The sequence below is a fragment of the Gadus macrocephalus genome, chromosome 14 (assembly GCF_031168955.1).
Source record: "Gadus macrocephalus chromosome 14, ASM3116895v1".
Lineage (NCBI taxonomy): Eukaryota > Metazoa > Chordata > Actinopteri > Gadiformes > Gadidae > Gadus > Gadus macrocephalus.
In genome coordinates, this window is record NC_082395.1 from 22,888,385 (window position 1) to 22,912,616 (window position 24,232).

Consider the following 24,232-nt stretch of genomic DNA (forward strand, 5'->3'; position numbering starts at 1 on the left):
TGTTTTTTTATATCACAAGTTGTCGGTAAAACCTACTTGTATCAAACTCATCTGAGAAACATATTTTGTAATTCTCCAAACATATTGATTAAAATAATCAACAATTTACATTGCTATATTATGCAATTGAATGTAATCAACTCTATATTTCTTTATGTCTATAGAAATACAATCAGTATATGCAGCATAAAATCGAATTAGCAGTCCGCTATCAAGTGATAGCGGACTGATTCCTCTAGATGGGGTGATTTCCCCACTAAAAGCAAGAATCTCATTACAACAGAAAACAATCGATGGGACGGGATAGACGCAAGATAAGGAAGAAATCAGCGGTCGAGGTCGGTCATTTAAGAAAGTGAAACAATATTGAACATAATTTGCGGTAGCCAGCCTTTTGCATATGTTGAATCAGAGAATACAGACGGTACATTAGATTGAGGAATACTGAGTGATTAACATTGTTTGGCCAGAGGGGAGGCGGCCATGTTGCCTATCGTTTTCCATCATTTTAAATAACGACACATACATACATATTTACAGTACAGTACTTATGGATCGGAGGTACATGTATGATACTTGGATAAACAGCTTGTGAGACAGCTTTACTGCTGAGAAACATGAACATTAGAGCCCTTCTAACGTCCTAGTAGCACCACTTAATTATATATTTTGTCACACGTGGAAAATGGTGGAACAATAATCTCTGGTGGAAAAAACACTGTTGGCTTTTTTTTTTCTTAACTTTCGACTTTTCTCTCTCAAAATAGAGGTAACGTTGAACCTTTGGACCTAGAATACCAGCATTCCTTTCTGATGCTGTGTTTGGAGGAGAAGCTTTACTCCTGTAGCCAAGTGGGGGGTGATACACAATAAACCAACCTTCCCTCTGGGGCCCAAACAAAAATAATTGAGAGATTTTTACTCTCGAGTCACTAAACAATCTTAAAATTGAAATTCCGTTAAGCCCACCATTCTTTCCTACTTATACATATTACTGCGTTGTCATGGTGACACAGACCAAGGAGATTCTCACACACCTCCAAACCTTCTTCCATTTTCTGAGTTGGGATGAGGATGATGTCCATGCAGCATGCTGGATGCTGATTGGCCTTTGATGGAGCCATTATAACGGCGGGTTCATGAACGGCAGAAGATTAAGAAGTTATTCTCCGGAATAATCTTTGGTCTGTCCATCCGGGAGTTTGTCAGCGTGTGTACCAGAAGAATCAGGAGTGACGACGTCATGCTATGTGGTTAATCGTGACATAAATACGTGAACCGTGACTCAAGGAAGCTTATTAAAACGTGTACATGAGGACCGCGGCGGTCTGGCCCTGCCGAGCCCCCCAGCTGGGGGGGGGGGGGGCACAGACGGCAGCGCCTCTACTTCATGGTCTCTGGACAGCTGCGAACCGTGAAACACTAAAAAAAGAAAAGACGTGCTGCTTTTTATTGGACGTGTGCGGGTTACAATCCAGAAAGTCTTTGCAGGCTGCCCAGGCCTGCCCTACCTCTCTCCCCCCCGCCCCCGCCCCCCCCCCTCCCTCGAGGACCCGTCGAGTCAAAAAAAGGTGAACTAAATGTCCGTCACTGTCGCCGCACGACCAACCAAGCGCGCTCTTCTTTCTTAAAATCCTATTTCTGGCACCAAGAAACGAGAGGCGTCCATTTAAGGAAAGAGGCCAGACACAGAGGACCCCCCCCCCCCCTCCCCGGTGGACTGCAGTCGACCCAGGGGAGGGAGAGCAGGCCTGGGGGGCCGGGGGTCTGCGGGCCGGGGCGGCGGGCTAGCTGTGTCCGCGCGGGGCTGAGTGTCGGTGGGCCACCCGCGAGCAGGACGCGCAGCAGGTGGTCCGGTAGTAGTCGTACACGCAGAGGCGCGCCTGCACCACCACGTTGCAGTTGAAGTACTTGTCTCGGCACTTCTCGTCTGGAGACAGAGTGAAGAGAAGTCAGCAGGGAGTGAATGTGTATGTGAGGGGGGGGGGGGTGGGGGGACACAATGCTGACGGGTCAGTGGAAACACGTGTCTCTGAATACAGGGAGAGTCAGTTATACGTAACATTGTGTATCATCTTATCCTAGCTATCTTTGTTGTATACGGGGAAACGGGTAACCTAGCGACTGTAAGTGCTTGGTACTTGGTTCCATGAACATCCTTACCCAGGGATACACAGAGAGAAACACACACACACACACACACAGAGAGGAAGAGAGACACACACACACAGGGCAGAGCGGTCCATGGTGTGTGTGAGCAGCGGTGACGGGGGGACCCACCTATATCGGGGGTGCAGGGCTCCGGGTTGCAGGGCTCCCTCTCCGGGGGCCTGTCCTGCTCCTCACAGCCATCGCTGGGCTGCATGCTGTCGGCCAGGCAGCGCACCTCCCGCAGCCGGAAGCCCTCCTCACACGACTTGGAGCACTGGGACCACACACACACACGCACACACGCACACACACGAACACACACACACGCAAAAACACACACACGCAAAAACACACACACGCAAAAACACAGAGACAGACAGACGGACATACACACAGTATGAGGGAGTGTGTGGTGGATCTGAAGCAGTGCGGTGGAGGGTAAATATTGCCTTTTCCTTGCGGCGGGCCGGATTACATGGAAGGGGTTTAATCTGTGGATCTGATCCCTCGTGTGTTCATCTCGCTCACCAAACGGGGGTCTCAAAGGGAGGGGAACACTGTGGGGTCATCGTACGCATGGCTTTAATCGATACCTCTGTGTATTGTTTTTGCCCTGTTGCTTCGGTCAGCAGATCTACCCTTAAATAAACGCTGGGTGGGTTTCCGGTTAGATTGTCAAATAGTTGTCTAGCATTGACATTTTAGGGAAGGGTAAAATGGTCGAATGAGTAGTTTGGATGGACTCTGTTAATATAACACCATGGAGTTTGGTGGACACCTTCATCCAAAAAGTGTCATCCAAAACCCTTTGTGCATCCATTCCTAGCATGGGATGCCCCCGGTTGGGATTCAAACCCCCCTAGCAACCATCACCCATAGCAACCAGAGCACCAGGATCGAACCTGGAATGTGACCGTAGGGGATCAGACTCTAAGGGAACAGAAGACCCTCCTGTGCCAGGTCTTCTTGACCCTCCTGTCCCGGGCCCAGAAGACCCTCCTGTCCCGGGTCCAGAAGACCCTCCCACCCGGGTCCAGAAGACCCTCCCGACCGGGTCCAGAAGACCCTCCTCTACCGGGTCCAGAAGACCCTCCCACTCGGGTCCAGAAGACCCTCCTCTACCGGGTCCAGAAGACCCTCCTCTACCGGGTCCAGAAGACCCTGGTCCCCGTGTCCCGCCGCGGGGTACTCACGGCGCTCCAGTCGGTGTGGTACCACTTGGCCCCGCAGGGCCCCAGGTTGCAGCTCTGCTGGCCCAGGGGCCGCTCCAGGGAGGAGCACTCGTAGGGGGGCGCGGCGGCGTAGCCCTCCTCCGCCCGCACCAGGCACACCACCGCCCTCTGCTGGCTGCCCACGCCGCACTCCACCGAGCACTGGGGGCAATAAAACACACACACACCGTCGGGGAGGGGTCTCGCTGACCACACCGCTATTAAATTCAATGCAATTCAGTTTTATTTGTATAGCCCTTAATCCCAGGTACAGTATCAAAGGGACTAACAGGCCGTATATCTGTGACACATATTATGAAACTATGCCATCTTGGTTCTGAACGCAACCTTGTGGTTTCAGTTCCTCTGACCCTGTGAGCATTTCAAACCAAGGTACGCCAGTCAAGAAGCCCAACAGGGGAGACCCGCTAGGGGCACCGTGCGACACAGACCCCACAAAAACAAAAAAAAGTGTGAATTGGTAAATGGAGAATGGATACATTTAGAAATCAGAATCAGAAAGGATTTAATTGCCAAGAAGGGTTTTACACCAACCGGATATTTGGCTTGGTGAATAAGGTGCATACATTAAAGCTAGGGTGGGTAATTTCTTTACTGTAATATTTGGCAAAACTGTCCTAATAGCCAGTCAGCTATATGTAGGTGAAGTGCTCTGAGAATATCTGCTCATAACATTGCTCTCCCCTGCCTCTGTGGGCCGCACCCAAAAATTGCCACCGCTCATGTACACTTTGACCAATCCGAGCGAGGCTCCGATTCTCCGTTCTTATTGGCTGTGGGACTGTCCGGTCACCTTGGCAACGACGTTGGTGCGTCCCTGCGTGAGCGTTCACGAGCCTAGCGGTCTGACAGTTTTGTACTACTACGGCGGACAACAAATGAATAGCCGTGTCTTCATCAACGGCCCATAAATTTCCCATTCCCCGGATACCATCAACTAACACCACTAAGACAGAGAAAAAAAGAGGAAAGACACTTGTTGAAAGGACAGCTACTAAAAGGGAGGCGGAGAGAGCTCGAAATAAAACCAGAGTAAACATCGGCGTGGCTTATGAGCGATGGAGAGAGTTACGTGACCGGAGAAACTTAAAATCGGACGCTGAGATGGCTATATTTCTTATAGACAGGTAAGGAATTGTGCTATCCCTCCATGGTATATTGCGATGAATATGTAAAGTGTCGGCTGGTATGTTTTTTTACTAAGCAAAGCCACGATAACAGTTACATTACGGTTCTGTAATGTAACCATTTCAATACGGTTCTGTAGGATGTCTTGCATCAGCCGATGGTTCTTTTCCCGGTCCGTTTTATAGGTTAGTTATGGTCACACCAACCCTGGCTGTCGGAATAACACAGAGATTGTGCTAACACGTGGCCTAGGCTTCAACTCAACTGTGGATAATGTCCGAGTCACGTTTGTATAAAAGCTACGTTGACACAACTGCCAAGATAAGCACTGCGAGGGAAGTCTAGCATATGATATTCCATGTATTGTTATAACGTTGTTGCAAGCTAGCAGCAGCCTAGCTCAGTTTCGCGATCGCTTTGAAGTGACGGTTTCCTTGTGTGTAATCTGGCTTTCTGTGTTATTTTAACAAATATATATATTTTTTCAGCACAGAACTGTACATACACAATGATTGACAACGACAGTAAAGAGATCATATCGATTGTCAATATTGATAAGAGGGAGACCTAGAAGAATTCTGTTATCATGGAGAAGGAGGTTTTGTTTTTGTTTTTTTGTTTTTTTTTCTTTTGTTCTTACGCTAACGAACTACAGTTGCAATTAGTTTGCTATCTTGCTTGGCTGATACAGCTACCTTTCTTAGGCCTACCAGCGCAATGGCAATGATTTTAAGATAACATACATGGTATGTCTGTGAGTAAGATGTTGATGCTATATATGTACTTATGTAGCAATCAGCACTAATGTTTAATTACCTCGGAATCGGACATGGTGTTTCGTCTTCCTATCAATGTAACTGAATTCACATGAACGCGCATAACTGACGTTCGGTGGGAGGAGCTACAGCAGGTAGCGTGGCAGGGACGGGCCAGAGAGTACGCGACGGAATCTCAACGGCTGTTTTCTCCAAAATCGCCCACCCTAGCTTTAAGACAATAACAATGAACAATTAACAAACAGTGATATAACACAATATAAACAAGCAGGGACATAAGTGACCAATTAAAAATAGGATAAAATAGAATACATTTGAAAAAAATTAAATACAATTTTAGGGGTCAGGGTGAGGGGTCTCGCTCAGGGACACCTCTACGCTCAACGAGCTTGGGGGAGCCGGGGATCGAACCAGCGACCATCCTGTTCCCAGCCCGCTCGCTCTGCCTCCTGAGCCCTGTGCCACCCCTGAAAACGCTGTGGGCTCGTGGAGGTAACCGGGTGCTGCTTCTGTCCCCGGAGGGCCCCTACCTGGCTCCAGGGGCCGGTGAACCACTCGATGCTGCTCTCACAGGGTCCGTTGTTGCACACCTGGGAGTCGGCCGGCCGCTCGTGGCCACACCCCTCCAGTGGCAGGCTGCTGATCTGATTGGTCAGGCAGAGGACTCCGCGCGTCCGCACGCCCATCCCACACTCGGCGGAGCACTGCATGAGAGGTAAAGGGGGGAGGGGGGCACTTGAGTCACAGGTCACATGCGTGGCTCTGATCACGGTCCCAGAAACAGACCTCAGTTCCATCCTCTCTTGCATCTTGTGTTGTGTGAAGGCCAGTGATTGGTCGATTCCCTTGTCTGTTAATAACGCGGTGGTCAGTAGTTTACACCGTCAGTAGGACTGCATTCCTCTCCCTCCTCAGAGGCCAGACCACCGCCCCCATTCCTCACTTAAATATCAATTTCCTCTTGGCATTTCAGCCTCTTTAAAAGGGCTTGACCCTCCGATAATCCACAGCTCTGTACCACACTGTCGGCTCATCCTCTCTCTGGCCTCTCAGAACAGTGTTAGGAGCACAACGAGAAACATTCCAATAGGAAAACCACTGCAGGATGAATGCAAGAAACGGCTAGAACAAACTGTGCCCTATTCAATATTTGAACTAAACAATAAGATGCACAGATTGTGTAGAAGAAACACTAATTGGTGTGTGTGTGTGTGTGTATTTCAAACAGGGAGTGAATAAATGTGTGTGTGAAACTGTGACTAAATAGAGTTAGTTTGTGTGTGTGTGGGTGTGGGGGTGTGGGTGTGTGTGTGTGTGTGTGTGTGTGTGTGCACCTCACCGTGGCCCCCCAGTGTGTGTAGAACCAGCTCTTGGCGCAGGCCCCCATGTCGCAGTTCTCCACGGCACTGGGCTGCAGATTCATGTTGCACTCCTCGTCCGGCACCAGGTCCCCGATGTTACTGACGCACTGGACGTCCCGGGACCGCTGGCCCAGCCCGCACGGCACAGAGCACTGGGGGGAGGAGCCAATGTTACAGTATGGAGGGGAGGAGCCAACGTTACAGCACTGAGGGGTGGAGCCAACGTTAGCATGTAGACTCTCTATTAGCATGTAGCCTCTCCGATAGCAGCATGTAGCCTCTCCGTTAGCATGTAGCCTCTCTGTTAGCATGCATCCTCTCCATTAGCATATAGCCTCTCCGTGAGCACGTAGCCTCTCCATTAGCACGCATCCTCTCCGATAGCATGTAGCCTCTCTGGTAGCATGTACCCTCTCTGGTAGCATGCAGCCTCTCTGTTAGCATGTAGCCGCGGGCACCACCCACCACGGTCCACTCGGTGCGGATCTGCCACTCGCTGCAGATCTTAAGCTGGCAGGTGCTGGCGGTCTCGGGCCGCTCTAGGTGGCGGCAGCGCCCCGTGTGGACGTTGAGGGTCCGGTTGGCGTAGACCTGCCGGCACAGCACCTGGCGGTGCTGCATGCCCAGCCCGCACGTCTTACTGCACTCGGACCACTCGCCAATGTCCCAGCTGGGCGGGGGAGGGGGGCCGTCAGATGGTAGGACCAAGGTGGAGAGATGGGTCAGAGTTAGATAGAGAGGCATGGGAGGGGGTCAGGTTAAGAGAGAGAGAGAGAGAGACAGAGACAGAGACAGAGACAGAGACAGAGACAGACACAGAGACAGAGACAGAGACAGAGACAGAGACAGAGACAGAGGCAGAGACAGACAGCTCCCTCACAATGCTGGGCAGTGTTGCGTGTTGCAGGGCTCCTCCTGCTGGCTGGGTTTGGTACTGCTGTCACACAGAGCGTCCGAGACCTCCTCGTGGTTCTGCCGGTGGACACAGTGGAAGATGGCGTACATATATCCTGGAAAACACAAGGGCAACAGATATCACATCATCTTAAGTGGCTTCTGATTTATTTGTCCAATCAATTATAATTTAATTTAATCAATAGACATCTGAATCGTCAGCATCATTGAGACATACGAGCATAAGAAAAACAACCTCAGAGGTATCTGATGTCCGTTAAAGAGTCGCTCTTCTGAACTATCCACAAGTCAGTTTTACCGAACTACTCACCTTTACCACAGGAGGCGCTGCACTCGGTAGTCCCGGCCTGCCTCCAGTTGTACTCCCTCTGGCTTCGGGGGGGCTGCACCGCTGGGACCTGGTTGTCAGGGATACTGCTGGGGGGGCGCCCCCCGCCAGCGGGGTCGTAGCCCTCCTGGTGGGTGTTGCCGTGGTGATTATAGCCACCCTGCCCGTTGACCGTGTTTCCTGATGGAGGGAGGGAGGGAGGGAGGGAGGGAGGGAGGGGAGAGAGGGAGGAGGGGGGAAGAGATAGAGGAGGTGGGGGGGGAGAGGGCGGGTGGGAGGGAGGGAGAGAGGGAGGAGGGATTGATGGATGGATTGGTGTTTTGCAGTGCAGTTTGAACGTGAAGTGAGTCAGTAGACATGGATGGATGAATGAATGGAATAATGAATGGAACGTTGCTGATTATTTGTTCATGAGTAGGTGGATGGATGGTTGAATGATCTGATGGATGAGTGTGGATGGAGTGTTCAGTGCAGCGAGGGTGGATGTGAGTGCTGGACCCCGTACCATCAGGGCTGTGGTCGGGGTGAGTGGGGTTGGCCGGGCTCTCTGAGGGGAGTATATACTCATAATGGACTCCTGGGTTGGGCTGCTGGTAGATCATCTGGAGGGGACACAAATCAGGCCGTCATCTGTTTAACTTCTTTGCTAAATCCCCCATAAATTAAAACCCAAATGTCCGAGTTGATGTGCATCTGCTGCTGCGCTTGTCATACGACGGCAGCCAAATTGAGATTGAAAGTAAACGCAACAATTAAAAGATTTCACTGTTTACCATACTTTCCAACTGGAAAAAGTAGCATTCTGCTCAGGAATCTGTGTGTGTGTGTGTGTGTGTGTGTGTGTGTGTGTGTGTGTGTGTGTGTGTGTGTGTGTGTGTGTGTGTGTGTGTGTGTGTGTGTGTGTGTGTGTGTGTGTGTGTGTGTGTGTGTGTGTATGCGTGCCTGTATGTTTTTGGCGTTTGGGTGCATTCTTGCGTGGGTGCATGCATGCGTGCGTGTGTGCATGTGGCTGTGTGTTTGTGTGCGTGTCTGCATGAATCAGGCCCTTTATGTGTGCTGTATGGTTCTCAAATCTAAACAGTTGGCTCCTCAATACGGAAGGAAAAACAAAAATGTACAGTGGACCTCAGGAGCTCAAAGCGGATTGGTTACTCACAAACACATCGAGGATCTGATTGGTGGGGCCGTCCGCCAGGAAGGACTCCCCTGCGGTGCTGGTGATCTCATTGGGTCTGCGGTATGTGAACATGGTGCCCCCGCCCTCGTACCTCCCTGGCCGGTCGATCGCCCAGTTCCCATTGATGATCGATCGGCCCGCTCGATTCCGGAGGGCTGGGGGAGAGGGAGAGAGGGAGAGAGGGAGAGAGGGAGAGAGAGATCATCACCACACACACCTCTTAAATAGTGACACACCCCTTAAAGAGTGGCACACCGCTCAAAGAGAGACACACCGCTCAAAGCCCACAGCCACTACCGCCACACGCGGCGGATCACTGCTGAGTCGGAACACTGTTTAGTCGAGACAAGCTGGGGAGTGAAAATGTTTCTCTACAGTATCGCCTCTCCACACCGCGCGCACACACACACACACACACACACACACACACACACACACACACACACACACACACACACACACACACACACACACACACACACACACACACACACACACACACACACACACACACACACACACACACACCATTAAAAAGCCATTCAATTCAGATGTATAAATGCTTTCCCATGCTGGTTCAAAGGTGCATTTGATCTCCACATCGTTTCAGTGTCTCTCATGTCCCTCAAGGAAGGTCAGGTCCACTAAACACAGGCAAGAGTGAGAGGAAGAGAAGAGAGTCTACCGTGTGTGTGCCAACCTCACTCACACATGACCGGGTGAGTATTCATGTGCACGTATGGGAGAGCTTATTTAAGACGTTATAACAGCATGCGGGGAAAGTCGAGCTTCATTGGTCTCAATAAGTATGTAATGGTGTGTAACCGTGTGTGTTTGGATTAATATAAGAGAAGGAGTGTTATGATACAAACCAAGACGAGAGCGCTACCTAGCTAGATAGATAGAGAGAGAGAGCCAGAGGGGACAGAGACAGAGAAAGAAAGAAAGAAAGAAAGAAAGAAAGAAAGAAAGAAAGAAAGAAAGAAAGAAAGAAAGAAAGAAAGAAAGAAAGAAAGAAAGAAAGAAAGAAAGAAAGAAAGAAAGAAAGAAAGAAAGAAAGAAAGAAAGAAAGGGTGAGGGTGAGGGTGAGGGTGAGGGTGCATGTTTGAGGTGAGAGTGCAAGGGGAACCGACCCGCCCCGGCTCCCTAACTGCTTCTGTCGGGGAACATTCCGGGCTGTAATGAAAGCGGACGGTGAGCCGCTCCTCTAATGAAACAATGTTTATACAGTTCCCTGGTGGGGGGGCGGGGGGCTGTTTATACAGGTTCCCTGGTGGGGGGTTGGAGTGCTCTGGAGTCAACACGCTGCTCAGCCCGCCACCTCAGCCCCCCTCTGCTGCACACACACACACAGTCACAGAGTCACGCAGATACACACACACATACACAGAGTCACGCACAAACGAATAAACACACACACACACACACACACACACACACATACATTCATGCACACACATACACACAAAGGCAAATACAACCACACACACACACCTAGGTAACACACAGTCAGTCACGCATGTACGCACGCACACACACACACACACACACAGTCACGCACACGCATGTACACACACACACACACACACACACACACACACACACACACAATGTACACTCTAACAGGCACACACACAAACCCTCACCAAGTAAAATACACACACTAACACACACACATGCTCATTAAAACGATGAAAGACCCTAGCCCAACCCTAACCCAAGCATTCCAGCAGTCACCTCTAAAACCAATATGTCTACAAGCAAGGTCACCGGGCCTCTAGGAGAGCTCGCTGTCTCTGGAGGACTACGGACCAATGAGGAGACCTCTGGAGGTGAACATCACACAGCACAGGATCCGCTCTGCTCCTCACAGGCCCATGTTAGAACCCACCTACAGACGGTCACAGCCCCCGGTCACAGCCCCGGTCACAGCCCCGGTCACAGGCCCCGGTCACAGCCCCGGTCACAGGCCCGGTCACAGCCCCGGTCACAGGCCCCGGTCACAGGCCCCGGTCACAGGCCCCGGTCACAGGCCCCGGTCACAGGCCCCGGTCACAGGCCCCGGTCACAGGCCCCGGTCACAGGCCCCGGTCACAGGCCCCGGTCACAGGCCCCGGTCACAGGCCTGGTCTGCTCCTCTCAGAGCCCTAAAAGGGCCCCAGTCCCAGGCCAGAACACACTCACAGACAGATCTGAAGTCAGAACGGTGACTTCTTCAATAATCTGTAAATCCTTCTTTGTTTGACACCACTTCAGTCTTCTGTGTTTCTAACGCTCCGAGCTGAGAGACGGAGATATTCTCAACACAGAAGAACCTTATAATTAATACTCGGTCAGGCTGGAGAGACCCACAGCTTATGCAGTAAACACATTCTCAGAGGTATTCAGCCCGCGGGCGTAGAACCATCAACCTAAGGAGAAGATGTTTAGGTCAAGGCAGCGAGACCAAATCATCCTAACAGACATCCAGGAGTCCGGCCTTGGACTGGATTCAACCGGTCTCTGCGGAGCCCGTTTATCTTCCTCCTGAGCGTCTGGAGGTCGAGGCAGAGCGGCGTTCCTCACCCAGGTAGTTCTTGCTCTTCAGCATCTCCGTCACGTTGATCTTGGTCGCCCCCTGGGGGATCTCCAGGATCTTGTGGTAGCCGACGCGGGTCAGGCTGTGCTGGAACAGCCCCGAGACCAGCCGGCATGCCGAGTTGTCGCCGCCGCACACACCACACTTATCCACCACCCGGCCTGGGCCCACAAAGTCATCACAGCCCGGGCTCTGGGGGGGGGGGGGGGGGAGAGAGACAGAGAGCGAGAGAGAAAGCAAGGGAGAGGTAGAGAGAGAGAAAGAGAGCAAGAGGGAGACAGGGGAGATAGAGAGAAATATATATAAATGTATATTTATATGTCACTTGTTGTTATTCTTTTATCAGAGCCGGCATTGTACTGTCGAACAGGCACTGTGTAGAAGAATAGCCCTCTTTTCACGAAGCAGTCATTACACGTCACGGCAAATCTGGATTTCATTTAGTGAATGTACTGTGTCAATGTCTACGGTGATTACCAACCATAATACAATAACCAATTAACAATCAATCAGGACTCTTCCTGAATATCATGTTCTTGGCTCGCAGGCCGTCCAGCCGATCCCAGAGTTTCCTGGCGATCGACCCAGGGCTCAGAGCCGTCCCTGTGTCACGGTGGCAATAATGAATGACAGGAAACGCTCGACTCGCTGGAGCCAAGAGCTCCCATCAGCGCTCCATGGACAGAGTGAAACCAGACGTACTGCAAACACTGCTTCTGCTCTACAGCGAACAGGTGGTCTAAAGGCTGCCGTACTATAGGCAGGGCTAGTCTACTGTACTCACCATAGCCAGGGCTAGGCTACCGTACTATAGCCAGGGCTAGGCTACCGTACTATAGCCAGGGCTAGGCTACCGTACCATAGCCAGGGCTAGGCTACCGTACCATAGCCAGGGCTAGGCTACCGTACCATAGCCAGGGCTAGGCTACCGTACCATAGCCAGGGCTAGGCTATTGTACTCACTATAGCCAGGGCTAGTCTACCGTACTCACCATAGCCAGGGCTAGGCTAACATACTCACTATAGCCAGGGCTAGGCTAATGTACTATAGCCAGGGCTAGGCTACTGTACAATAGCCTTGGTAAGTCTACCGTACTATAGCCAGGGCAAGTCTACTGCACTATAGCCAGGGCTAGTCTACAGCACTATAGCCAGGGCTAGTCTACCGCACTATAGCCAGGGCTAGGCTACTGTACTCACTATAGCCAGGGCTAGGCTACTGTACTCACTATAGCCAGGGCTAGGCTACTGTACTCACTATAGCCAGGGCTAGGCTACTGTACTCACTATAGCCAGGGCTAGGCTAACATACTCACCATAGCCAGGGCTAGGCTACCATACTCACTATAGCCAGGGCTAGTTAGGCTACCATACTCACTATAGCCAGGGCTAGGCTAACATACTCACTATAGCCAGGGCTAGTTAGGCTACCGTACTCGCTATAGCCAGGGCTAGGCTAACATACTCACTATAGCCAGGGCTAGTTAGGCTACCGTACTCGCTATAGCCAGGGCTAGTTAGGCTACCCTTTAGTGGACCTGCCGAGTAACCAGAGAACGGTGCATTATGAGGAGGGTGGGAGGGGCGATCATAATTAATGGCGCGGGGCTCCACTGTGGTTGGCTGACGGCCAAACCCAGCACTCTCCGTCTGGTTTGTATTCAGCTCTCCCTGCAGACAGCAGAGAGCTGCTGCTGGCCCTCTGGTCCTCAGCTCCTCAGCGGCGGAGCCTCCGCTCACCAGCAGTAAAAGCATCACATGCACTCCGTCTCCTGTCCCAGTGGCCTCACCCTCCCTCACCTCCCTCACCCTGCCTCACCCTCCCTCACCTCCCTCACCCTGCCTCACCCTCCCTCACCTCCCTCACCTCCCTCAACCTGCCTCACCCTCCTCTGAGCTCGGTGGGAGATCCTCCGCTACGCCACTCGACTTTAAAATACACTAAATAAAGAAATGGAATGCTTTATGTAACCGGGGATGGGAGGGAGGGAGGGAGGGAGGGAGGGAGGGAGGAGGGAGGGGGGAGGGAGGGAGGACAGGGAAAGAGGGAGGGAAGGAGGGAAGGAGGACAGGGAGAGAGGGAGGGAAGGAGGACAGGGAGGTAGCCACTTGCATAAGACGAAGAAATTGTCTCGCTTACAATTTGTAAGTGAGAGAGCGATGAGGAGAGGATGAGGACGGACAGCAAGAGAGAGGAAGGGTAGGACGGGTGTGAAGGTTAGGAGGATGAATCGATGGAACACGAGGGAAACGTTAGAAGGTGAGATGGGAACGAGAAAAGGCCGGGCGCCGCTCCGAGAGCCAGGGGGAGAGAGGGAGGGATGGCTACTGAGCGGAGATCTCACCAGCTAAAAGCTTTTGAGTCCCTAAGCCGTGCCAAACGCACCGCGGTGCCAAGCCAAACACGGCCGCCCTTCTGAAACACAGACAAAAGGGAGGACAGAAAAGAGCCGAGAACTAAGAGGGCAGGGGGGAAAAAAGACAACATGGAAAATCGACTTTTGTGGCGAAGCCAGCAGCGCTGCGATCTGGTTTCTATGGCGGATGGAAGCGAGGAGGCCGAGAATGTGGAGGAACACGACAGCAACCAAAACAGAGAACAGCATTGTTTGTTTTAGAGGGCAGATGTGTTACTTACACTAACTACAATGACCACACTGGAAATAGAAGTCTGCTCTCTGTCTGATGGTCATTATAATAAAAGTTATCAGTTAAATTGAATTGAACAAATCTATACACAAATCTAAACGCAATTTATCTTGCACTTTAGAGAACCATGGCTACTTCTATTTATAAGAAAGAAGCACAATACTGCTTGCAGGTTGTCAGGCTGCCTGCGGTGACGTCTGCCCCTGTGAACGGGGCAAATAAGAGGCAAGTACACAAGCTGAAGTGCCCCTTGATATCTAACAATCCAGACAGCCGTGCCAAGGGAAACTTGTCAGCTTCTGGAGTCTGGCCTCTGTGAATAAACACAGACACGCTAATCCGTCCCCAAGTAACCCAAAAACAGAACCGGCCTCGGGCCTGCTCCCAAACAAACGTGGCATTCACTGTGACCTCCGCGTCAAACCTGGAAGTCAAAGTGTCAGGACTCATGAGTGTCGAGTGTGCCCCGGCCGCGGTCACAGGGTGCTGCTCCACAGTCTCCGTCCCAGAGGAAGCCGTGCCAGCAGAGCCCAGTGGTTCACCGCCGGCTAACAAGGCCCCCCCCGCCGTTTGAAGCCGGAATCCATCAAATATTAAATGCACAGGAGTTATTGTTGTTGTTTCTGCTCAGAACTTTGATTTGCTCCGTGGGCGGTAAGCGCCATCTGGAGCAGCCCCGATCTCAGGAGAACTTTAACAGGAATCTTTAAGAGTGTCACTAAAGCCCGACCTCATCTGGAAGTGGTTAGACGCGGCTCAGCTGGGAATACTCAGCGCAGCATTCGTCTTACTAGTATACCCTCCACCCGTTTTTCCCATGTACTGAGTCGGGCTCAACCTGTTGACTTGCAGACGTATCCGGAGGCTAAACTAGAACTGGCTTGTGTCTCCGGTCCTCAGAGTCACGATGCTGACATGATGGGGGGGGGGGCGCGACGTGGGGGGGCTCAGCGTGGACAGCAGGACGTCTACCGCCCATCAGCTGGGAAGCTGTCTGTCTCCTCTCTCAGCTCAGTGTTGAGAAGAGGAGACAGCGGGAATGTACGAGGGCTCGTTCCCTGAACCCTGGGGAGAACATCACTGAGTACGATAATGAGGATAAAACGATCGGTTTAATACAATTATTAACAGGTTAAAGTGATCGCAGAAATGTGAAATAGAACTCCCACACTCCAGTCACACGGTCATATATGGAAACGACTCAACATCCAAAGACATCTTTACATCAATTACAACATAATTACATGAATGTTTTCCAACTTTCAGTGGCAGTAGCACGTGTTCCAGGAGTTTAAAGCCAGTCAATAACTAAATAACGTAAAGCCGGCCAAACTTGTAACAAAACCAGCTGAGGAAGGACAGTGAACTGAGCGTTTATATAACGTAGCCCCCCGTCACGGTTTGGCACCACAGCGGCCCCCCTTTCACCAAGTACCCTTCGTCCTGTGTCAAAGTTGCAGTTCGATAACACCGGCCTAATGTGTGGCCCCCCAACACAATACAACCTGAGCATTTGGAATGACATCATGAGGAAATTAACAGCAATGCAAGCTACGGAGAGAAGGCCTTCAACTGTCCCTCGCCTACACTAAATTAACTTGGAGATGTGGTGGGAAAAAAAGTCTGCCTGGTCCTGGAACTTCTCGGGAGAACTATAGTAGGCGGTGGGGTTTGTGTGTGTGTGTGTGTGTGTGTGTGTGTGTGTGTGTGTGTGTGTGTGTGTGTGTGTGTGTGTGTGTGTGTGTGTGTGTGTGTGTGTGTGTGTGTGTGTGTGTGTATTAATGCGTTTAACATGTTGAAAATGTTCTAGCAATGCACTTCACTTCAGTTGAACTCAAACTCCATAAGGCGTTTTTGTTGCATACGTGTGTGTGTGTGTGTGTGTGTGTGTGTGTGTGTGTGTGTGTGTGTGTGTGTGTGTGTGTGTGTGTGTCTGCATTTGTGTGTTTGTTTGCATATTTTTGTGCATTCACGCATGTGTGTGTGTGTGTGTGTGTGTGGGGGGATTGTGTTTTCCAGATGCACGTGTCTGAGGATGTGATTCTGGACTTACGGTGCGATTCCCTTTGTTTTTATGTTATCCGGGAATTAGAGGTATTTTCGTGCCTCATTAGTACAGAGTTCCTTAGTGTTCACATTGGCTCAGCGTCTAAAAACCCTTCACTATTATAATGACTAGAAGCACTTGGTGTTGGCTGCGTGTGTCCTAGTGTCCGTGCGTGCGTGCGTGCGTGCGTGCGTGCGTGCGTGCGTGCGTGCGTGCGTGCGTGCGTGCGTGCGTGCGTGCGTGCGTGCGTGCGTGCGTGCGTGCGTGCGTGCGTGCGTGCGTGCGTGCGTGCATGCGTGCGTCCAGACCATACTGTGACATGAAGGCAGACGAGAGACACACCAACAAAGGCTGGCACCAAGAATTACAAAACAACTACAAGCGAGTGTCGCACACTAGCTGCAGTTCCCCGGATCTCAATGAAAGCAGGATGTGTGGAGGTGGACGCATGTTGACATCGGAGGATATTACCCAGCATTCCTCCTACGTCTCTCTGACTCACTGTCCCCACCCAGACCTGGAAGAGCCAACGGTTCCTAGACGAGTGTCCGCCGGTGGGACGGAAGGCTTCAGATCATGCCTCTGAACGCTGAGGTCCTGCCAGGCTGGGGGGGAGGGGAGGAGGGGGGGGTTCAGTGCATGGGTACGCCGTCTTGGGTTGACAAGCTGAAGGGTCTTAAGGGCATGAGCCATGGGAACCCGGGTACCTGACCAGGAGCGCCTTTATCAGAACACCTCCTCATTCCTCCGCTGGGTTGCTTCAGGGTAGTTTTTAGGGAACGGAAACAAACTTCAAACTGCCTATTCAACATCCAGCCCAAAGGAGTTAAAATGGATGTCGTTTATAATCACAAGAATACTTTAGTACAGACCGTTCCTGAATGAAGACCAACTTCCTGCCAACACGCACAACAACAAACGACCCTAAATCCCTTGGTTCCTTAGTCGAGATCTGACCCAGGCGGCAGAGGCTTCGTGTCTCGCTATTAGAGAAGAGGAAGGCTACGTTTCGGAATACGCTGGGATCAATTTGTTTGACAGATTTTTTTCTTCTTCTTCTTCTTCTTCAGGATATGAGAAAATCGCTCTCTATGAAATTTCCAGCAACCCAGAAAGCTTTGTTGTTATGTTGGAATCGTTTTGTTAAACACAAAATGACAGAAATAACAAAAAAAATTGTCTTCACTTGTTATCAGAAGAGTTTGGTCCTTCTTCCTTATCAACCCTGTTAATGGGTTCTGTCTCCATCACAGAAAACAAATATTAAAGTAAACATAAAAGATGCATTTATTAGCCGTTGAAATCAATCCAAACATGCGATGGAGTGACGTGCGCATAAATAAATGGCAGTTGTTGTCTGAACAAAAAAAAGCTGCGTGACTGAATCCTAGTGGAGGGTCAGATCATCTCCTCAAGAGAAATCCTTTCTCTCCGTTTAATGGACGCTCCTAATCTATCTTCCAACTATAAAAACGCTCTTTGAGATGAAAGCGGCGAGCGTTTTGGGGGCAGATTTATGAGGACCCGGAAACAGTCCGTTGTTTGGCGGGGGGGGGGGGATGCGATGGGAACCTTCTCCGGGCCCCAGGCCCCCGGACGAGTCGGAGGGCCTCCGCTGAGAGCTTCCAGAGCCGTTATCAAAACGCAGCAGACGGACGCATGCCAGCTCATCTGGAAATGTAATGTCTTGATGACTGGGATTCCAGCCTGACAATGCTGAGGCTACATCATCCCAAGAATTTATGATGGAAGTGACCTTAGGACTCAATGGCCTCAGTGTGGAAATGACATTACGGAGATTTTTTTGGTTTTAAATGCAAATATCTCCCTAGCTAGTCTGAAATCTCAGACGGAGAGGAAAACAAACAGGCCCACCCCATTGGTGTTCTCTAACGTTCACTAAAACACACTGCTGTTACAGATGAGGTGCGATGCAGTACGTTATTGTTTTGGTATGCTGCATCAAATGTCTGGATGATATTGCAGGATTTCCTCCTCTCATGTTATAATCCTTGAATCCAATACTCTAGGTACATGAGCAAAAGAGTTCCAGTTTTAAAATGCGCTCTGCTCATAACATCAGTCGTTCCAACGACTGATCACTCAGAAGGTGGTCTGAGGAGTCAGGTGCTTCTAAGCACCTGACTCATTTACATTTTCAACTAATGATCTTACAAAAACCCAACACCAATTTCCCACTTGAGAGTTGTTTCATGTACTGGTGTAGTTTGGAGGGACCAGTACTATACGTGTACTGGTGTGGTTTGGAGAGAATAGTACTATACATGTACTGGTGCGGTTTGGAGGGACCAGTACTATACATGTACTGGTGTAGTTTGGAGGGACCAGTACTATACATGTACTGGTGTAGTTTGGAGGGACCAGTACTATACATGTACTGGTGCGGTTTGGAGGGACCAGTACTATACATGTACTGGTGTGGTTTGGAGGGACCAGTACTATACATGTACTGGTGTGGTTTGGAGGGACCAGTACTATACATGTACTGGTGTGGTTTCGAGAGACCAGTTCCTTTTTTGTATTGGTGTGTTTGGAAGAGACACGTACTTGCGGATTGAGTCAACAATGGATGTAGTCTGAGGTATTGACACATATATAAATTCTTTGTTCATAAATTCTCTATAAGAGTTTATAAATTAACCACATCAACCGCTCTACCAAAATAGCAAAACAACTTTGAACAAACTTGATTTCCGGCCTCTAATCCTGTGCCGGTTTGTGTGAATATGTGCCTTTGATCTGTGTGCGTGTGCGTGTGCGTGTGCGCGTGCGTGCGTGTGTATGTGTGTGTGTGTTATTTGTTTGCTCTTGGATGTGTGATGATAAACATCTTAAACTTGAGCTGGTGTTTACGATGGTGGTCGGTTGGTCGTATTTTGAAGGTCATGTCAGTTCCTAGGATTAGAATGTTTGTGTCTGGGTCTTTGAGCAAATTAACATGTGCCTGCAAGACAGTGTGAATGCTTCTGAATGTGTGAGTGCGTGTGCGTGAGTGTGTGCGCGCGTGTGTGTGTGTGTCTGTATTTGTGTGTGTTTGTGGGTCTGTGTGTCTGCATGTGTGTGTCTGCATGTGTGTGTATTTCTGCATGTTTGTGTGAGTCTGCATGTGTTTAAGTTGAATCCCACTAAATGATAATCCACCCCCTTTAGCTCATGTTCAGTGTGCATATTAGCAGCTGAAGCCACTAGCATCTGTATTCCACATGGCGCGACGCTATATATCTTAACACAGTTCCATCCCAACTAGCCCGGCTTTTAATGAACACCAGCTAGCGTAAGCCAGATCCTTCAACGGGAAACCCAGATGGAGCTCTACAGGATCACAGGGGTGCGACTGCTGCCAAGAAAGCATAATATTAACGGCATGTCTGAACCATTCTGATAACGTATTTAATAAAGGTAAGCTGTGCTGTGTTACGTTTTGAAATAAATATATCTGATAACAATAACTCGAACATCTGTCCACAGACCAGCTACTGTGATGGTTCGAGGGGTGAACTTCCATTGTGGCTGTTAGGACGTTGTATCAGGATAAAGTGTCTGGCTTTGTGTGTTCTGGAGGGAGCCCTTGGCTTGCCACGTTGTCTTCACCCAACTTAGTGTTCTATGGGACAGTGTTGTTAACCTGCAGGACTAAGAATAGAAACACATGGCTAGAGTGGTTTAACAGTCTTTTTCTGTTGAAAGAAACCAAACTGATAAATAAAGTAAATTTCAAGGGAACTTCAATCTTATTGTAGCGATAACTAAAAGGAAAATGCAATAGATAGAAATTGGAGTTTCGACCAAGTCCTTGTGGCAATTCATATCGTTCAAATATTCAGATGCACATTTTCCATGCAAAAAAATGTGCCACGGGTGTCACAATAAACACTTTCAACGCAAAGTACTACATGTAGAATGGAATACAAAGTAGTTATGATTTGGTTGGAGAGAATCTGTAATTAATTGCAAAGTTGTAAATTTCAAACTTAACCTATTTGCATTTGTTTGATTTTGATTGAGCATCATCAGAGCCATCCTAGATTTGAGGGTTTGAGAACTGGCAGCATAGCAAGACAGTGGAGCAGTACCACGCAGAGAGGCCTTAAACACACCCCAAACCCTGCCGCCTGCCTAGGCCCAAGGGCACTGCCTGCCTCCATAAAAGACTCCAGTGGTTGTAAAGCATTCGGAAATAGCGCAAGGGGTGCCGATTCTGTGGCCATTAAAATGCGTACGGTTTCTGCTTACGTCGCCAATCCCAGTGAGCTGTACTGTTCAGAGCAGGATGACATGTCACTCCAGTGTGGTCGTCTGGGGCTTAATGTGTCTTAAATGTTCAGCACACACTTAACCGAGGGGTCAACTGTCAAACATCTTTTACTCCCATAACTCCTCTGTGGAGGGAAAATAACTGAACAATTGCTTTGCTTTAAGCCAACGTTTGCGGGAGCTAGCAATTGTTTGAGAAGTTGGACAGAAGGAGCAGTTAAAGAGAGATACCATTCGGAATATTGCCCTTGAAAACTGAAATATTTGACAGACTACATAAAACTTAGAGCAGGCTAAGGTTGAGCTGATAGAGTTAGCAAAACAGAGCAGGCTAAGAACGAGGCGCTAGAGTTAGCAACACAGAGCAGTTTAAGAACGAGCAGATAGAGTTAGCAACACAAACCAAGGAGTGGGTTAAGAGCGAGCAGCTAGAATGAGCGGTATGCTTTGTTGCAGGGAGATTAAAGGTGATGTAATGGCCCAGCTCTAATGAGAGCAGGGAGCAGGTGTTGAAAGCTGTGCTTCTGCCAAAACCGTTTACTGCAAAGGCTTTCAGGAAGGAAGCCCGGCTCACAGAACTGTCTGAGGAGGTGGTGGTGTCCTCCCAGTAACCCCGCCGACACGCCCACTCCCAGTCACTCCCCACCCCCCCCCCCCCCCCCCTCCCCCCTCCCCCACCATCACCAGCACGACCCAAATCCACGGCATTTCCTTGCAGGTCACCCATGCACATAAAATGCACTCATTCAATTACACGCATGACAGATTACAGACGTATAAAAAAATCGAAAATAAGGCTTCTGTGTCATCATAAAGTCCTTTAAACTCCCCAGAGGTCTCTTTATGGAGACCCCCCCCTCCTTCTTCCCCGGTCCGACCGCGACACACTTTGGTGTTTGACGACTGTTCATATATCAGCAGATGAACTCAGGTGAGCCGTGTGCCACGAGCAACGACAGGAGAGTTCAGATCACCTTCAGCTACGACACACTCTCGGCATGTATTCCATCTGTGCATTATCATTAGGGGCTGCTGGGGCGAAGACACACACACACACACACACACACACAATGTCATACAATATAGGAGCACGAATCATACGTCTTGATCCAGTGGCAATGTCACATCCTCACGTGACCCAATCTGACACACACACACACACACACACACACACACACACACACACACACACACACACACACACACACACACACACACACACACACACACACACACACACACACACACACACACACACACACACACACACAGGGAGGGTGAATCCCCTTTTTTTCCAGTCGCTTGAGAATGCTGGGAAGGGAAAATATGTGTGGTACCGGGAAAGACCTCAGGTATCTGGGATCAAGAGAGAGATCGAGGGCGGGAAGGGGCCACGGTATCGTGAATGAGTCCGGGCCGAGGCTGGAGGCTGGATGCTGGAGGCGGCCTGTCGGGTATTTAGGTGATGGTTGTGGGGATGTGTCCCTCTACAAGTCTCTATATGTCTCCACAGAGCGTGCACTGCAGCAACACATGGAGCCAAATACCTGCGGCGTGGATATAATGATGACGAGGAGGAAACAGCACAGTTTAGACCGTGTGTAGGAATGAGTCCGCCCTGGGATATTCCCTGTTTAAAGGCCATTAGCTCCCCATCATCACATGATGAGGCACAGCCCACTAGGACGCACAACAAGTTTAACATTTGAGATTTTACAACTTTGTGTTTTTCACCATGACACACAAAACTAACCTGAAGTAATTCAAGAAGCATCACGTTTCAGTAACAGATCATAAAAAGTCAAACAATGGAAAAACCTGAGGCGGTTCAGATTAGCAACGCGAACATGGCAGCTTGATTACATTTCAAATCAACGGCAAAAATGTACTCACTCAATTATTAAACACTGCCATTACAACGTGACACGGCCAGCCCACTACCCCAGCACGATTCCACCCCCCCCCCGCAGGTACCCAGCCCCCCCCAAAACACCCAGCCCCCCCCCAGGCACCTGGTCCCTACCTGTGAGCGCGGCTTCCCCTGCACGCGCACCTGGAGGCAGGCGGACAGCAGCAGCACCACTCCGGGGAGCATTCTCCAACGCACCCCGATATCAAAATCAATCAAAAAAAGAGGAACCCGGGGCCGGGGGGCCGGCGGGGGGGGAAGAGCTCCAGGAGCCACTCAGAGGGAGTCCACGGCGGTCCGAGTATCCGCTGCCGGGCTGTCTGTACGGGGGCAGCTGCTCTCCACTCTCTCCCTCGGAGCACAGTGATCACCGGAGGAACCTCCACCCGCTCCCCTTGTAAGCTGAGCTGGGGGGCGGCGCAGCTGGCGGAGGTGAGGGGAGAGGGGCCAAGGCTAGGAGGGAGGGGGGGGGTGGTGGTGCTGGGGGTGGGGTAAGGGGGAGGGCGGGGTTCTTCTGACAGTTAACTGGAAGTCGGACAGATTTAGCAGTTTTTTTTATGATTTTATTTTTAAAAGCAATTCGGTTGAAACGTTAGAGAGAGGATATAAAAAGTACAAAAGAGCAGGGCGACCGCAGAGCCACTTATACGGCAGAAGTATGTAATAATAGACGGGCCGTAATATTCCATGCGCAGCTGATGCTTTCATACCATAACACGAGTCGACAGTTGACAGAATAATTCAGAGCGAATACGGTCGGCCGAATCGTCAACTACTAGGTCCAACGTCGGCCAACGATACTCACACCGGGGTCCTACGAGAGTCTGACTTTATAAACGTCCCCCCCGGTAAACTCAAAACCTACTCCTCTTTCTTTCTGTCCTTCTACTTTGCAGCCCCACTAACCGCGGCGCTAAAACAATACGAGCGGCCGGCCTCCTGCAGCCCTAAACACTTCCCTTACGAGCCCCCCCCCCCGCGCCGCCACGCAGCCCAACGCACGGGGAGACTCTGGGCCACGCTGCGCTGCGTTCGTCACATGGTTTCCCCATCGCACGGCGCTCCTGTTTCCACGCCACTAAACTCTAATTCACCGAGAGAGACCGCAGTACGAGTCCCGGTCTGCATCCTCCCCCCCTCCGTCCTGACGGTGGGGGTCTTCATAAAACCATCAGACTGCGTCCTCGCTCATCAGGGGGTCTCTGCGGCTCGCCCCCCACCCCCCCCGGGTCTGAGGCACACAAGGAGAGAGCCTGGACCGACTAACCACGGGATAATTGAAAACAGTCCCGGGATTTTAAGAGCGCCACACGGAAGACCGCGACGGGCGAACATTACAGAGCAGAACAATAGCGGGCCGGCGGGATGCCTCGGCTCTCAGAGGAGACACAGAGAGGAGGGGAACTCTGTGGCTCTGCAGGGACACGGGGAAAGGACGAGGACTGTGGACGTGGCTCTGAGGGGAGCCGTTCTAGCCGTGATGTCAGACCCACAGCCTGCAGACCCGGTGGGGGTCGGGGGGGGGCTTCAGAACAAGCAGAGGCACAGAGGAGCACACCTGCATCCCGCTTGGCTCCCGCCGGCCCTGATGACATACACATTCACGCTCTGTCTCTCGCACCCACACACACACACACACATGCACACACACACACGTGCATCATCAGGCAGCGGCGATGACAGCCATTGGCTCACTGAGTGGCGAC

General features: G+C 50.7%; 1 protein-coding gene across 1 annotated transcript; it reads right to left on the minus strand.

Annotated features, from left to right (window-relative positions):
- Positions 1-22,920, minus strand: LOC132471840 (thrombospondin type-1 domain-containing protein 4-like). The gene is made up of 12 exons (XM_060071161.1): positions 22,641-22,920; positions 11,634-11,838; positions 9,048-9,223; positions 8,397-8,493; positions 7,874-8,071; positions 7,529-7,658; positions 7,114-7,318; positions 6,627-6,800; positions 5,818-5,991; positions 3,345-3,524; positions 2,281-2,425; positions 1-1,930 (listed from the first exon to the last, which is right to left on the minus strand). Exons 1-12 carry the CDS (start codon positions 22,710-22,712, stop codon positions 1,788-1,790), a joined length of 1,899 nt encoding a protein of 632 aa, XP_059927144.1. The 5' UTR covers positions 22,713-22,920; the 3' UTR covers positions 1-1,787.
- Between the last annotated feature and the right edge of the window lie 1,312 nt (positions 22,921-24,232).